At 45.9% G+C, this 15,724-nt stretch overlaps 1 protein-coding gene across 1 annotated transcript in view; it reads left to right on the top strand.

Annotated features, from left to right (window-relative positions):
• The first annotated feature begins 307 nt into the window (after nt 1-307).
• Nucleotides 308-15,724, top strand: part of FAM102B (family with sequence similarity 102 member B) — a 39,484-nt gene continuing 24,067 nt past the window's right edge. Inside the window, exons 1-4 of the mRNA XM_013003785.2 lie at nt 308-393; nt 3,349-3,469; nt 5,529-5,558; nt 13,524-13,640. Of these exons, the coding sequence (XP_012859239.1) occupies nt 308-393; nt 3,349-3,469; nt 5,529-5,558; nt 13,524-13,640 (354 nt within the window). The remainder of the gene's footprint in view (nt 394-3,348; nt 3,470-5,528; nt 5,559-13,523; nt 13,641-15,724) is intronic.

Below are 15,724 nucleotides of genomic sequence, written 5' to 3'. Positions count from 1 at the left end.
GGCCTCTCCTACACCGTGCCTCTGGGTAGACTTGAGCTGCCGCTTTTTCCTGTGGTAGCCAGGGTCTTAGCGCTTAGGCCACCCAAGGACTCCTTCATTTTTTAGAGTGTTTTTAAAATGTGTTGATTTGGCTTTCATTTTAACCGAGTTATAAATGCCCAGGGTTTAGAGTCTAATGGTTCTACAAGGAAACTGCAGGCCTCCCAGCCCCTTCCCCTATGGTCTGACAGGGAGGATACAGGAAAAGGCATGTACCCCTTTTCTCCTTGTGCCATGTAGCATCCTTCCAGGGCATGCCCTTTAACACATGCAGAAGTCGGGGCAAGCACACCGGCTCTGGAGCTCGGAAAGGTTGGCCACACAGGCCAGGGAGAGGGGCCGAGTGGACCTGGCGTGAGTCACAGAGTGACTCGCCCAGTCATTCTGATGTCCAAGTACTTTGGACGTCTTTGTCTGGGCTTCTTTTAGCTTCCTTTTCCTAAATGACGCAAGCCCTGGTGGCATGGTGATTTCACATTGGGCTGCTAACTGCAAGGTCAGTAGTCGAGAACTGCCAGCCACTCCATGGGAGAAACATGCGGCTTTTTACTCCCAGAAAGATTTAGTCTCAGAAACCCACAGGGACAATTCTACTGTGTCCTATAAGGTCACTATGAATCAGAATCGATTCAGTGGCAATGAGTTGGATTTTTTTTTTTAAATCTATCCCTGTATGGTGAGTGTAATTTCTTTTTGTGCTCCCTAGAGATATATTTTTTTTCTTATTCTAAACTCGTCTCTGTTTCTGCTAAGTTGCCCTCCTAACCTTGCATTTTAAGAGGCTTTCTTCACAGGTCAGCTCTGATTCAAATGGAAGCCCTGGAAGTTGATTAGAATCTTTACGCGTGTGGAGGGTGTTTGGCAACTTGGGATTTTACTGTGGGTTGGGCTGGCTGGCTGTTCTGTTGAGAACTCTTCAACATCTGTATTCTTAGACCTTTCCTCTTGGGCTGGTTAGCTTTCCCAGAAAAAAGTCGTACCACATCTTTTTGAAGAACATACGTGCTGCTCAGCATTCTCAAGAGCTGGTTTAGGGGAAGAAAAGAGTTATCTCAGCATTCAGTCTGCCAGCCATCTTTCATCCCTCTGCAGTCCCCACCAGCATGCCGTCCAGCCATTTCCAAGAGCTGCCGCCTTCGGGTCGGGCAGTCTGACCGGGCCGATAAAGCTCAGGACAGGCTCTGAGCCATGTTCAGCCCATCCTTTTGCTCTGTGTCCCTCCTTCATCCGAATCCCAGCCCTGTGTGAGATTCCTGCTCTGGGCTGTCAGCAGTGACAGGTTAGGATTCCGTTTTCTTGGATTCACTTGTCCTTTCCTGACCACTTATTTTTGTCACCTCTCTTGAGTCTCTCTCTCTCTTTTGTGTTTTGTTTTGGAGGGGGAACACTTAAGTATTCAACTTGCCATCTTTTACTAAAAGCTTTCATATACTTTTGTAAGAAAAGTAAAATGACAACTTAAAAACTTACTTTTTGTTGATGTCTTGATTGCTGATTATCAATCAGATCTGGCCGCAGCGACAAGGAGACCCAGGATCCCTGAAACTCGGAGTTCTTCATCCTGCAGGTCAAGAAATGTTGGGAGGGAGGCAGCAATGAGAAAGTGTAACTTTATGGTTTTCTTCCCCCTTTGGGGGTCGAACGACCCTTTCACAGGGGTCACCTAAGACAGTTGGAAAAGACATATATCCGATGGTCTTAGGAACGGAGACACTGCTCCTCTGTTTCCATGAGGGTCCGCCCACATGCAGATGCGCCCACATACGAGTGCCCGGCGTGAAGACTGTTACCCATGCTACACCATGCTACAAGACAAAATTTCATTGATTTGTCATTAGAAATAAATATTTCACAATATATAATTACATATTGTTTTGTGATGAATCACTATGCTTTAATTATGTTAAATTTGTAACAGTGAAAATACATCCTGCATATCAGATATTGACATTATGATTCATAACAGTAGCAAAATTATAGTTATGAAGTAGCAACGAAAATAACTTGATGGTTGGGGGTCACCACCACATGAGGAACTGTATTAAAGGGTCACAGCATCAGGAAGGTTGAGAACCACTGGCTTTTAAGTCAGCAAGTAAATGCACATGCACATGCCACATAATCACATGCTTGCTTTTTTCAATGAGCTGTGCGTTTGCTTTTGCAATTCCTCATCGTTGACTTCTGGATATTGGTGGAGAAAGCCCTAACAGCCAAAGAGAGAGAGAGACCCCTCTATTTACACAGAAGAGTGGGTATAATGGCAACTGCAAAGGCCTGGAACCTAGCCCGAGGCAAGTTGTCCCTGAAATACATAGATTTTCCTTTACAGCCAAATGGGCTCTTTGGCTTGAAATTACCGGGCTTAAATGCAAGTTCTGCACCTGGCTACCTTGATCCGCAAATAAATGGTAGCTTTGTTAGGTTTCTCGGGTGGATAATACCTTGGTTCTCGGCTTCACATTAGAAAGAATTCACGCAGAAGCCTGGTTTGTGATCCAAGTGGGTTTTTATAAAGGACGGAAGAAGTTTCCTGTTTGACGGTCTCAAAAGAGTACACCTATTTCAGGGAAGTGTGCCAAACTGCGCAGAAGCCGCGGTGGGGCCCACGAGTGAACACGGGCAACCTCGGGGCACTGCTCACTCACACGTGGTGACCTGAGGCCAGGCCCTGCGGGCACAGGAACAGGGTCAAGGGCAGAAGGGCAGCTGTCCCACTGCTAAGGTATTTACCTCTGGCTATGGAGGTGTGGCTGATGGTTGGTCAACCCCATTGGCTGCATCATGCCCACCTGGCTGGGGGGCTGCGAAAGGGGCTGAATTGGAGCTGCGCAGTTAAAAGTCTGCAGGGGGCCTTGTGCAGGCCTGGGAGGGGCACCCGCTCTACCCCTAGTCTGCTACTAACAGCTTCTTCAGTGGCTTCTTCTTTTATTTCAAACATGATGTTATTATTAAAACTGTGATAATACTTCCACTTAGAATAAGTTTTCGCTTTTTTGTCTTTTGCACAAACCGTACATATAAGCCTTGTAAGGTTAGGAACTCTGGTCTCTGTTTTAAAATACCTAGAGGTTCCCCAGCACACAGATCGTGAGCAGGTATTGTTTGTTCAATGAATAGTGAAGCCTCCGTCCATATTGATCGAATTCATAAGTAAATTTACTCCCCCACCACCTCGTTTCCTCTGACCAATTGCCACCCTCCAAAGATTTTCAAATCGCATGGTTTGGAATCTGTCTCCTTCCTGTGTCACTGTTTGCAAAGGTCACTTTTGCATTATCGACCGGGTGCTCTCCTTTCTGCCTTCAGGGAGGTGGTGCACGCCAACTGCGTTCGCTGGAGGAAGAAGTTTTCCTTTATGTGCAAGATGAGTGCCAGCGCCGCCACGGGCATCCTCGATCCTTGTGTCTACCGGGTGTCCGTGAGGAAGGTATAAAAGCGGCCGTCTCCCCTTCACTCGTGCGTCGTCCGACTCGCTTCCTGTAGCTCTGCTTCTTCTTTTCCTCGGGACGGTTGATGTGTGTGATTGCGCTCCCCACTGACACCAGTCGTTTAAATGGCTGTGAATTTGAAATTATAAATGAAAGCATTTACTTGTTTACTTATGTCGACGTGGCATCTCAGGATCACCGTGTAGATGACTGCTAACCCTATTGAGCCTCGTCTGGGGGCCATTGCTGCCGCGACCGACCAGTCATTGGGTTCTTTTGCCTGGTTCGGAGGCATTGTGGTGAACGCCCACACGTTTTACTTCCAGCAAATTTGAAATTAGGTATCATTTTTCTTTATTTTCAGGAAAGCCAGGGCTCAGAGAGATTAAGTTGCTTGCCCACATTCGCACAGCCCATAAATGGCAAAGTAGGGATCCAAACCCAGTTCTTCCCGCTTTTAAGTCCCTCTTCTTTCATAGGCTTTCCTTTCTACAGATCAGGTTGAGGCCAACTGCCAACAGTCGACAAAGACCGAGCAATCTCATGAGGTCCAGCCCAACACGTGTGGGAGGGTGTGAACTTCTCAAGTTCAGAAGACTCATTGGGTCACCACTACTGGTGAATTAAATGGCAAGGGTCATATTGTAACCCTTCCAAATAGATATTCTTAAAATCATCAAAGTAATACAGAACGTGGTTGAAAATTAAATATAGAAGCTGGAGAGTGAAAAGCATTAGACTCTTGCCCTGCTATTTTCCATTCTCACCCTGTACTCTTCTGTACCATATAAAAGAGGGGGAAATAGAGCTGTTTTTAGCATTCTTATTCTGCCTTTTGAATGAACTGATAGTTCTGAGAGAATGTGTGTGGGTCTGTATTTTTAATTTCCTTGTTAATTAAGCTACCCAGTTAAAATAGAGCATGAATACATAAAAGAGCATAAATACATACAAAGATGATATTTACATATACTTAGCCTTTAGATAAACTGCAGAGAGACCACTCAGTGGCTCCAGTACTTCAAGTGAGATAGACTTATGCTTGGCATAGAGTTATCACAGTCCAGCTTGTAAGATTCAGGCGATCAGAGTGGATTTCAAGACCTTGTGGAAAAAACAGAACTAAAAGATATTGGAACTTTTCCACACACCTTTTAAAGGCCCTCGTATTTGGACATAGACACCCTGCCCCAGGATGGGATGTGGGGAGCAAGGGGAAAGAGTTGAGGGTGAGTGGTTCTCACCTTAGTCCTCCGGCCTGATGATTTCAGGTTCTTGTAAATGAGCCCGGACCCTTTGAGGGGAACTCTTTTCTTCAGCAAATAGATTAAATATTGGCTTTTATTCTTACCATTTTTCTCCTTGAGATTAAAATTAAATGATAGATGACAATTATGGTCATTTGGAGAGACTTAGAAGGTCTATAAAGGAGCCCGAGTGTGTAGTAGTTTACATATTGGGCTCCTGGCTGCGCAAACGTACCAGCTGCTCCAAGGGAGAAAGATGAGGCTGGCTACAAAGACTTACGCTCGCAGAGGTCCTCAAACTTTTTAAACAGGGGGCCAGTTCACTGTCCCTCAGACCTGTTGGAGGGCTGGACTATAGTTTAAAAAAACAACTATGAACAAATTCCTATGCACACTGCACATCTTATTTTGAAGTAGAAAAACAAAATGGGCAAAAACACCCGGCGGGCCGGATAAATGTCCTTGGCGGGCCGTAGTTTGAGGACGCCTGATACAGCCTCAGAAACCCAAAGGGGTAGTTCCCCTCTGATAGAATTTTTCCATCTATAGTCTTTTCCAAAGGATCCCTGGTAGCACAGTGGGTTAAGCATTGGCCTGCTAACTACAAGGTCAGTGGGAGAGGGTTGAGGCTGTCGACTGTCCTAAAGACTAACACTCTCAGAAACCCCGAGGAACGGTTCTGCTCTGTGCCAAGGACTTGGTGGCAGTGGGGGGCTATTTGCCAGCATGCAAATACGTGCTTTAGAATTACTTGACATACATTGAATCTCTCATCATACAATATCCTAATAGTGTTTATTGTCTTTGACAGGAACTAAAAGGTGGAAAAACTTACGCAAAGGTAAGTAGATACTCTTTAACTCTTTGGGAATTTGTAGTATTTGTTTCTCCTTGCTAATTATAGCCTTAAAAATTATGTCACCTACTGTTCAAATTGCATTTCAAAGATGGCTATTTTTAAAGAAAACAACTTGGATCCAATAATAACTTACGGGCATATGTTTCTAACTGCTGATTATGCGATATTTTTCTCCCCTAAAGGATCAGTTCTGATTTGCGTTAGGCCACGTTGAGGTTTTCAGCCGTCAACTGCACAGAACCCTGCCTGCTCATGGGCCGTCAGAACAGTGTTTTCACTGTTGACGCGTAGAAGTAGATTACCAGACCTTTCTTCCTAATCTACGTTAGTCTGGAAGCTCCACTGAAGCCTGTTTAGCACCATAGCCAATCACTATCACCACTGGTAGGTGGGTCACTGCACAGAGGTGTGTTGGTCAGCTTTCCCTCCCGGAACGAAGAATGTTTCTCCCAGACGTTCTCCTGGGGAAGCAGTCCCAAGCTCACAGCCCTCCAGTGGATTTCCTCTTTTTCCTCTCTCACTGCCATCGAGTGGATGCCGACTCATAGCAAGTCTGTAAGGCCGAGTAGAACTTCCTCTGTGGAGTTCTGAGACTGCAAGTCTTTATAGGAGTAGAAAGCCACATAGTTCTCCTTTGGAGCTAACTAGTGGGTTCAAACTGCCGACCTGACGGCTAGCATCCCAACTCATGAACCACTGTGCCACCAGGGCTCCTTAACAGACATGTGCTCATTACCGTCCTTTGTTGCAGTTACTGTTGGTGGTGCTGTGGAGGAGTCCTTTCTGACTGATAGTGAACTTAGTGGACAGAGTAGAACTGCCCAGAGGGCTTTCTAGGCCAGATAACGAGACATCGACCTTGGCTTCCACAGACCCACTGGTGAATTTGAACTGCCAACCTTTCCTTCAGCGGCCAAGTGTTTAACCATTTCACCACCAAAACTCATTGTCACAATCACCGGCTGTATGGAATTGCTGGTGAATACACTCATTCTTTTGCCGACTAGACAGTGTAAGTGACAGAACCCTACCAGCACTCACATAAAGCTCACTGCCAGCCAGTTGACTCTGACCCAGCAACTGTCAGACAAACAGCACTGGGCCGTCGGGTCTCAGGGCTGCCTGACCTTTCCCCTGTGGAGGAGCTGGCGGGGCCAACCACAGGCAGGTTAGCAGCCCAGCACGCACCCCTTGTCCTCTATTCTCCTCATTTTGTCCCCATCTCTGCGAGTGGTATTGTCCTGCATCCAGTTACCTGAGGCAGGGACCTGCGCACGAGTTTAAACCCATGCACCTAATTTCCTAAAAGCCCTTAAATGGGTTGCAGGGTCCATTAGAATGTTCTTTACCACAAATAACAGAAAAGCCCCACCTCTGGAGATTCTTTCCAAAGTATAAGCCACCTAGCTATGAGCTAGAGGTGCTCTAGGGTTATTGAATCCACTGACTTAGCATCAAGAACCTGTCTGTGTTTCCCTTTCGGGTCGGCCACTCTCTTTCTGTTGAATTTGCCCTGGGATTGATGCGCCTTGTGGTCAATCACCAAGTAGCTGGTTGCTCCAGGTTAGTCAGCACATAAAATGAACTAGAGCTCTCTCTCCCTGTGGGATTTTTTTTTTTTTTTTAGTAACAAAAGTTTTCTTTGATGGCTCTCAGCTGATTCCTCTGAATTTTTCTTTGGCCAGAATGAGATCATATGCCCACCCCTAAACCAGCTGTGGTCAGTAGGATTGGAGTGTCCTGGTTAGTTTATATTAATAGCCGGTTAACTTTGAGGGAGGACTTTGGTACACATGGTTGAGTCGAGGTGAGCAGGCACCTGTGGTGTTTACAATGAGCTTTTTATGCAAAAAAAACAAAAAACTGTGGTCTTTGTCCTTGGTTCTGAAAGATTACCTCTAAAATAAGATGACCAGACGTCCCGCTTTTGGCGGGACAATCCCGATTTTTAACAGTTTTTCCCACGTCCCATGGCATTTTTTAAAAGTCCCGATTTTTTAAAAGAATACATGACAAGCTAGGGTATATGGTTTTCGGCTGCCATGTGGCTATTTCACCAGGATCTGAGTTTTATCAATGGTGTCCCACTTTTGTCCCACTTTACCAATGTTAAAATCAGGTCACCTTACGTCTAAAACCTTGGAATTCCCCCCACTGGTTACCGTGTCTGTTATCTGTAAGGATTCCAGTTTGAAGCTCTGACTGGCATGGTAGGCTAAGCATGCCAAAAAGGCCCACCTTGTGATAGCAACTTGCTCCGGAGAGTCAGTCAATCTTCCCTACATAATGAGGCTGTGGTAAAGGCTCTCTGGGCACAGAAGCTCCGAGGTGCTCCTGATTGGTGACAGACGTCAGTGTTGGGAAGGAGAGCATGTACCTGGGACTAGACTCTCCACATTGGGCACCCTCCCAGACTTCACCTTTATCCATCGATCTCTTCACCTGTGTCCTTTGGCTCTCAGGACACTGTTTGCAGGCACCGAGTCCGGCTGGTGAACTATCAAACTCAAGGTAGCAGCAGGAGCCAGTCGGTGAGAAGTGAGGGAGTCCTGGTGATGCCTGGTCGTTGGCTAATATCCTGAGGGAGTAGAAGGAACGCCTGCATTTGAAGCCAACGGGTCACAAACGAGGGTGTCATTGGGACTCGAGTTTGTGGCTGGGCTCGGAGGTCTTGGGCAGACTTGGCGGCGTGAAGGACTATGAGAGTTGCCTCGCTCCACGTAGATGTGGGGAAAGGACTGCGTGTGAATGAAGCCAGCGTCAGAACTGGGATGAAAGGGAAACAGTGGATTAGAATTGCATTGTGCTGACTTCACCCCAAGAGCCTGAATCAAGTCAGGGCTCTTCAAGATGTGAGCTGTCTGCTCTGCCTGTCCTCCTTCCTCTTCCAAAGCCACATGGAGAGACCGTCGTTCTTTCTCTTTAAAACCCCGCACTGCCCTCCTGTGTGATCCCCACACCCCTGCCATTATCCGCCTCCAGTCTACCTTGCATATTATTGCCAGAGGGATCTTGCTAAAATAGGTCCTTCAACACTCCATTGCCTGAAAATGCGCATTTTTTAACCTAGCCTGTAAGACCCATCTTGATGTGCAGAGCATCTCTTCCACTGAATTCTGTGTACACACACTCACACACACACACACACTCACACACTCACACACTTGCCCTTAGGCTTCAGACACACTGCCCTCATAAACTCCCGAAAGTATCCCATGCTATTTTAGCCGCCTTGCGTGTGGCTGGCTGTTCTCTGCGTGTCCTCGATCCTCCCTCGTGCTGGCCTGTCAACTCACAGATCACTAGAGACTCAGCTGAGTCATCCTTCCCTACTCCGAAATTTTCTTGTCCTCTCCCTTGTAATTGTGCCTTCCACTGCCACAGTTCCCATCCCTCTGCATGACAGAAAGCTGCGTTCTTTTCTAAATTCCCCTACGAAGCAGCAAGCACCTTGAGAGTAGAAGGTGTATTTCGTTTCTGTGCTTCCTGTGCTTAACATTACCTAGAATGCAGATGTTGAAAAGGATGTGCTGAATAAAGTAATACAGACCGCACAGGTCAAGTACAGGGGCCTTCAAAAGTTCATGGGAAAAGGCCATTCTCGTGTCATTCCATTTTTCCACAAACATCTGAACCCTCCTTGTTTCAGAAGCAGTTGTGGGGAAGTTAACGTGGTGTCTACAACTTGCACCAAACAACCTTACCCTGCGTGGGTCTGGTAAGAAGGTGGGGAAGATACTGAGGGAATTCACCTGTGAGTCATGAACAGAATTCCCTGCAGTGCCGTCCAGCTGTGTATACACTGAGCCTTCTGAGACACAGGGGGCAGGCTCTCATTACGAGCGAGAGCCGGGATGGAGTGAGTCCTTCCTGGATCCAGAAGACAGTTAGCATCAGAGGAGCAGCTGCGGGGCGCAGGGGCCAGCGCATGGAACAGAGTGATGGATTCCCCAACCCACGGAGCAAGTAAAGCTGACTGCTTTGGGGCAGGAAGCTGGCTTGTGGAATGGGGTCCCTCTGGGCATTTAGCTAGGGAAATTGGGCTTGCTGGCCCATGGAAATGAGCTGAGTGCCTTCCGTGAAGCTTGCAGGAGTGGGGTGCCTCTGGGCCCTTAATTCAGGGAGCTGGGTTTGCGGACCCACAGAGCTTGACTTGAATGCCTCCACATTGAGGCTTCCAGTGGAGTGGTACGCCCGTTGGGGAATTTATTAGCAGACCTGAAAGAACTTTGTACCAGGTCCTGATAAACAACTCAAACCTGAGCATTTCTCACTGGCATTACAACTGTTAACAGTAATTCATAATTTAAAAGAACAACAACAACAAAACCCAGCCTTTAATCATTAAGTTTGTAAGGACTGTGTACCCATTGCAATGGAAATTAGAACCCGGAGAGGTAAACTAGAGAGCATTAGTTAAGACAACACTCCAGCTACCTTCTGTGGTGCCGTTACAGACTGTCAGCTCCTTGGAGGCAGAGCCCTTGCTTGCCCTGCTCAAATCTGCTGGCAGTGTTGAACTGGTGCAAATGTTGAATGTGTGCTTTGGTGAAGTTTGGGCCAAAGCATTCCATGAAGTGCCCCACCTTTTGATAGGCTTCCTTAACCAAGACCAAATAGGTATTTTCTCTTCTTTTCGTACTATGCTTAGTGACACTAACATCGGCGTTCCAGGAGTAGTTGGTTTTTATTTAGCAAATAGGTATTCATTGCTTGCCAGCATGCTCCTGTCACTGTTCTGAGTGCTGGCCGTGCAGCAGGGAACGGGACAGACAACTGTCACGGGCAGGGACCAGCAGAAACTAAGCGAGAGAAATATGCACGTGATGCGGTGTGATGCGGTGAAAACTACTAAGGAGGAATATGCAGCAAGGAAGGGGACAGAGGGTGACAGTCGGCAAAGGAGAAGAGTGGGGAGATGGGGCACCTCAGTGAGGTCTGAGAAGGCTCCTTTGGAGAGACGACATTTCAGCAGAGACCTGAATGAAGTGAGAGGAAGCTACAAGACCCAAGACAGTGGACTGTTAAAGGCTTTGAGGTGAACTTGGCCCTTTTAGAAATACGGCGTTGTGGCTAGCAGAGGAAGTAAGGTGCAGAGTCAAGGGAAGGGAAGTTGGCCAGGCAGACAGAAAACGGGATTTGGAGACGGAAAAAACAACTGTTTCAAGGCGCTTGGCTGTAAAGAGGAGTTCAGAAACAGCAGCCAGGAGGGAGTTGTAGGATAATAAAGTATGTGGGTTAGTTCTTGATAAAGCCTCTATAACAGAATTACAAGTGGTGGCTCTAACAAACAGAAATGTATTTTCTCACAGCTCTTTCCAGAAGTCTGAGTTTAGGGCACTGGCTTTCTCTGCCTGTCACCTCTGGAAGAGGGAAGATCCATGTTTCCCTTCAGCATCTACTCCCTGGCTAGCTTCGTGTGGCGTGGCAACCATCTTCCCCTAACTCTGTTCTTTCATTTCTCAAAAGAAGTTGATTTCAGACATGCCCTATGAGTCAGAATTGACTCATAGTGGGTTCGCTTGTGAGTTTTTTACACTAACACAACTACATTGGTGCAACAAAAGTCATTCCAAAATGGGATTCTAGCCACAGGTATCGAGGCTAGGATTTATAACACGCGTTTGTGTTGTGTCGGAAAGGTGTTACTTTCTTTTGTTTGGTAAGATGGAGAAAACCCAGCATGCTTGCGTACTGATGGAAATTAATCCAGTAACGGGAGAACTTCAGATGCTTTTGAAGATGGGGGCAGTGAATGTGCAGGTGTGCTTTGCACGGCTGATGTATGTATGGATTGTGATGGGAGTTGTGTGAGCCCCTACTAAAATGATTTTTTTTAAAAAGTTACGAAAATTGAAGGCACATGAAGATACTTCGCCCATGGACTAATGACAATGTGAGCATCAGTCTTTAGGATCCCAAGACCATAAGAACTCCATAGTGCCTAGCTCCCAGTATCCACCATCTGAAAGGGGTCACATTAGACGGCCCTATATGGAATGGGAGAAAATGTGGAACAGAACTCCAGATCATAAAAGAGACCAGGATGACTGGTGGGATAGAGACGCCTGAAACCCGTTCACCTTTCAAAGGCCAGGATTGAACTCACCTCCATAGTTCAATTTTCAGCCGAACAATAGGTCTGTACGGGGGAATAATAACACCAATGAGGGATGCACGCCTGAAATAATCAACCACTGGAGAGCAAGGGGTGGGCAGCATTTACCCAAGAACTAAGCTCAGGAGGTTAGAAAAGAGGAAGGGGTAGAAAGAGGGATGAGGAGGGACTTGCATCGGTGTGTTGAAGCAAAGTCTGTATGAACCCCTGATTGGAAAACTGATCTGCCCTGAAAACCTTTACTCAATTAACAATGAAAAGTTGAAAAAAAGAAGGAAGAATGGCTGGTGCTAGTGAAGGAGAGCAGGTGACCTCAGGTAGGAGCACAGCCAGTGTGTTGTCATACTGTCAGTGGGAAGGCACATACGTGGGATGGAGGCTTGTGGGCCGTGAGTGAGTGGATATGGCAATGGGAGCTTGTGCAAGTCTTCTTTGGATTGTTCTAGTTTTCTGAATGAAATGGGTCATCAGCCAAGCGCGAGGATGGGAAAGGAAGTTGTTGGAGTTTCAAAGAGAGATGATGCGCAGCAGGCGTTGTTCATGATGTGTGGTCTAAGTGATGTGTAAGTCGCACACGCTCACTGGATGTGGTTTCGTCCCGGACACGTGCAGTGTTTTCTTCTGTCGGCTGATTCTGGACTCTGAAGACAGGCAGGAGAGCAGAGTTACCAGATGTAGATGCTTCAGAGATGTGACCTGTGACTGGATAGGTGCCTGGCTTATTGCATACAGGACTCAGGACACTACAACTAAACTCTTAAGTGCTTATTCTTTACGACCGACTAAAGGTTATTTAAATAATACTCCAACCTGCCATTAAAATCTTCATTTGTATGTGCCCACGGTGTGCTTTAAGACCTTAAACCAGGTGACTTAGAATCATAGCAGTCGTTGGAATTTACTGTGTATTTTATTATATACTCGGGGATGTGCTTACTTAACTGCACATGCAATATATTTCTCCTTTTAGTAAAAGACTGTAGTCATGTAGAAAGAGAACGATCTCATGGGGTTGATTTGTTTTACCACTTCACATGAGGACAGGATTGAGCAACATCAGAGGAGGGACCGTGGGGAGTACTTGGTAGTTGCAGAAGATTGGGACCAAACCCAAATGGGAATAAGGGGGAGGAACAGGTTTGGACTGAACTTCCGGGCAGCAGCAGAAAGGGTTGGCATGGGACAACGATATGGGAAAGGAAGAAAGGAGATTCACTAAAGAAGGATTCGCTTCAGAGGTAATCACCATGGCAAACATGGAAGGTTGGGGACAGGAAGAGGCTTCTTCCAAGGAAAGTGTGTGATTCCCCTCAGTGGTGATGTTCTTGGGCTGTAGAGAAAGGGAACATTATAACCTACAGCTCTCTGCAGTGACCAGTGGTTAGTGTGGCAAAAACCAGAAGAGGGAGAGGAGAGTCTGATTCGCCTTCTCTATCTGCATGCAAGTTGTCATCTGATTGGTTTGCTGGTATATCTTCAAGGGTGTTGAGTACCGCTGTCACCAAAATCATTTGGAGCTTTTTAAAAAAAATTAAGACATACGTGTCGTTTTTATTTTAATCGCTTTGTTTTTAATGTGTATAGAGAAATAGATTTAACGCATAGAGTCTGTAATTTTAAAGATCCTGTTTCTTTAAGAGTAGAATAGGTTAATAAAGTGTTACTCAAAGCAGTTTAAAGGCCACTGTTAAAGCAAGTACTGTTACAATTGGCAAGTGACAGAATTCTGAGAAGGCTGCACTAGAGCACAGGTTTGATGTTTATTTTAAGGAGAATGTGATAGAAGCCTAGTAGATATTCTATTAATATAATTCTCTTTCTTTTCATAGCTGGGCTTTGCAGATTTAAACCTGGCAGAGTTTGCTGGATCAGGAAACACCACACGTCGCTGTCTACTGGAAGGCTATGATACCAAAAATACAAGACAAGATAATTCCATTCTTAAAGTAAGCACATTTCAAAATTTACATGTCAACAAATGAGACTCTGCCATTAAGTAAACATAGCCACAGACTGTCAAGGGCAAGTATGAATCATCACTATGACCATAAACTGACCACACCACTGGACTGGTCACTGCTGTGATGGCTGAGGTTAAGTGACAGCTTGGCTAGGTCTTGATTCTCAGTGGTTTGTCAGTTATTATGTAATCACCCTCCATTTTCTTGATCTGATATGAGCAGCCAGTTACCGTATATACTCGTGTATAAGCCGAGCTTTTCAGCACATTTTTAATGCAGTTTTTGTGGTAAAATTGGGCTAATCGGGTTGGCTTATACTCGAGTATATCCGGTATATTAGAAGTTTAAAGTAGATCCTTATGGATCTTGCCAACATCCAAAATATATGTATAGTTTGTCAAATCTTGATCCTCCACCTGAATCATCATCTTCTGATCTCTGGTTCTTGGGATGTGAACCAGCGGCCCGCCTTCTGACTTGCCAATTTGAGGGCAACTGCATGAGTCAGAAAAAGCCTCCAGCTTGATGACTGACGTGTGGATTTGGAACTTGCTGACCTCTGTGATTGTGTGAGCCATTTCCCTGAAATAAATCTCTGTATTTATATTTACATATGCACACACCTTGATATATGTCTGTACATACATTTCACTGGTTTTATACCTCGAGAACTAGTCTAAGGCAGTTGGTACTGTGAGATGTTTCTAGAGAAGCAAAATTGTAGGAATGAGTTTTTTTAATTAGTTCTCAAGTCTGGCTAATCTTCAAGGCACTGATAACTCTGCCTTCAGTAGTGAAGAGGGACTGCTCATCAATAGCATGAGATGGCAATAAAAATACTTAAAATATCGCCACTAATAGATCATATATCCTTCATTTAGCTTTCTCTTCTGACCTATTGATCAACTGATTCAAAAAAGCTGCTGGTGTGAGTAGTATAGACCCAGAACAAGACCAAGTTCGACAGCACACCCAGGCTGCCGTGGGAGGCACTCCAGGAGTCGGGGACGCTGTCTGGAAGGTTTGGCAGGCTCGTACTGGTGAATCAGAGCGCAGATCCCTAGTACGGGGGAGCAAAGCTCGGCCACTCTGTGTAGGTAACTATACTCTTGCGAAGTAGCTTTGGCTTGTTACTGGGCTTCAGTAGAAACTGGACACCATGCAGCCTGAGTTTTAGCCACTTCCTTCCTGGTTCCCGCTGTCTGTCTGTTCTTCTTTCCTGCCTCTTTCTGGGGTCAGTGCTGCTCTTTTGGTTACATATGGTTAATTATTCTGAGGAGTTAATTCTTCAGGAGTGTTACTGTTCACCTTATAGGTCTGTCTGTTGTTGGCTGAAAGGTGATTCCCGGAGGTGGGTTCAATTCCGGGTTTGAAAGCTGTCTAAGAGTATTAATTTCAGAGTTCTACCAGTCATTTTTATAATTTTGAATTTTGTTCTACATTTTTCTCCCATTCTGTCTAAGACCTTCTGTGGTGCTGATCGGAGTTGCAGGTAGTATGGTCAGGCACTGACTAGTTCTTCTGGTCTCCAGGTAGTGGATGGAGGCTGTGGTTCGAGTGGTCCATTTGTCCTTTGGACTAATTGTTTCCTTCAGTCTTTGATTTTCTTCACCTTTTACTCCAGGTGAGGAGAGACCGAGTTGGCCACTTGGTAGCTTTTAAGTTTCCAGAGCTAGTCACCATGGTAGAATATAGAAAATAGTCTTTGTAAACTGTTGTGTTGATCCACATGCCCCCAGGACTGTGGTCGTAAGCCCCCAAACCCAATGACCATAACTCAGAAGTTTGCATACTTGACCCTCCTGTTATCGCTTCATGGATATACTCGTATTTGCAACACATGCAAATGCATATGCAGAATGATCCTCTGTCAGACCTGTTTATGTCCACGGGTGTGGTCTGTTTGCTTTCCTGTACCTGCTGGGCTTGCGTGTCTGCCTGCGTGCCCGCTCATAGATTCATGTTCACTATGAGAGGATTGTGTGTGTGGTCTGCCTGCATACTCGCTCATAGACTCATGTTCACTATGAGAGGGGCCTGTGTACCCGCTCATAGATTCATGCTCACTA

Source organism: Echinops telfairi, unplaced genomic scaffold (assembly GCF_000313985.2).
Source record: "Echinops telfairi isolate 266 unplaced genomic scaffold, ASM31398v2 ScPeMD7_443;HRSCAF=831, whole genome shotgun sequence".
Classification (NCBI taxonomy): domain Eukaryota; kingdom Metazoa; phylum Chordata; class Mammalia; order Afrosoricida; family Tenrecidae; genus Echinops; species Echinops telfairi.
The sequence above is the reverse complement of the archived record's forward strand: the minus strand, read 5'-3'. Positions and strand labels throughout refer to the sequence as shown.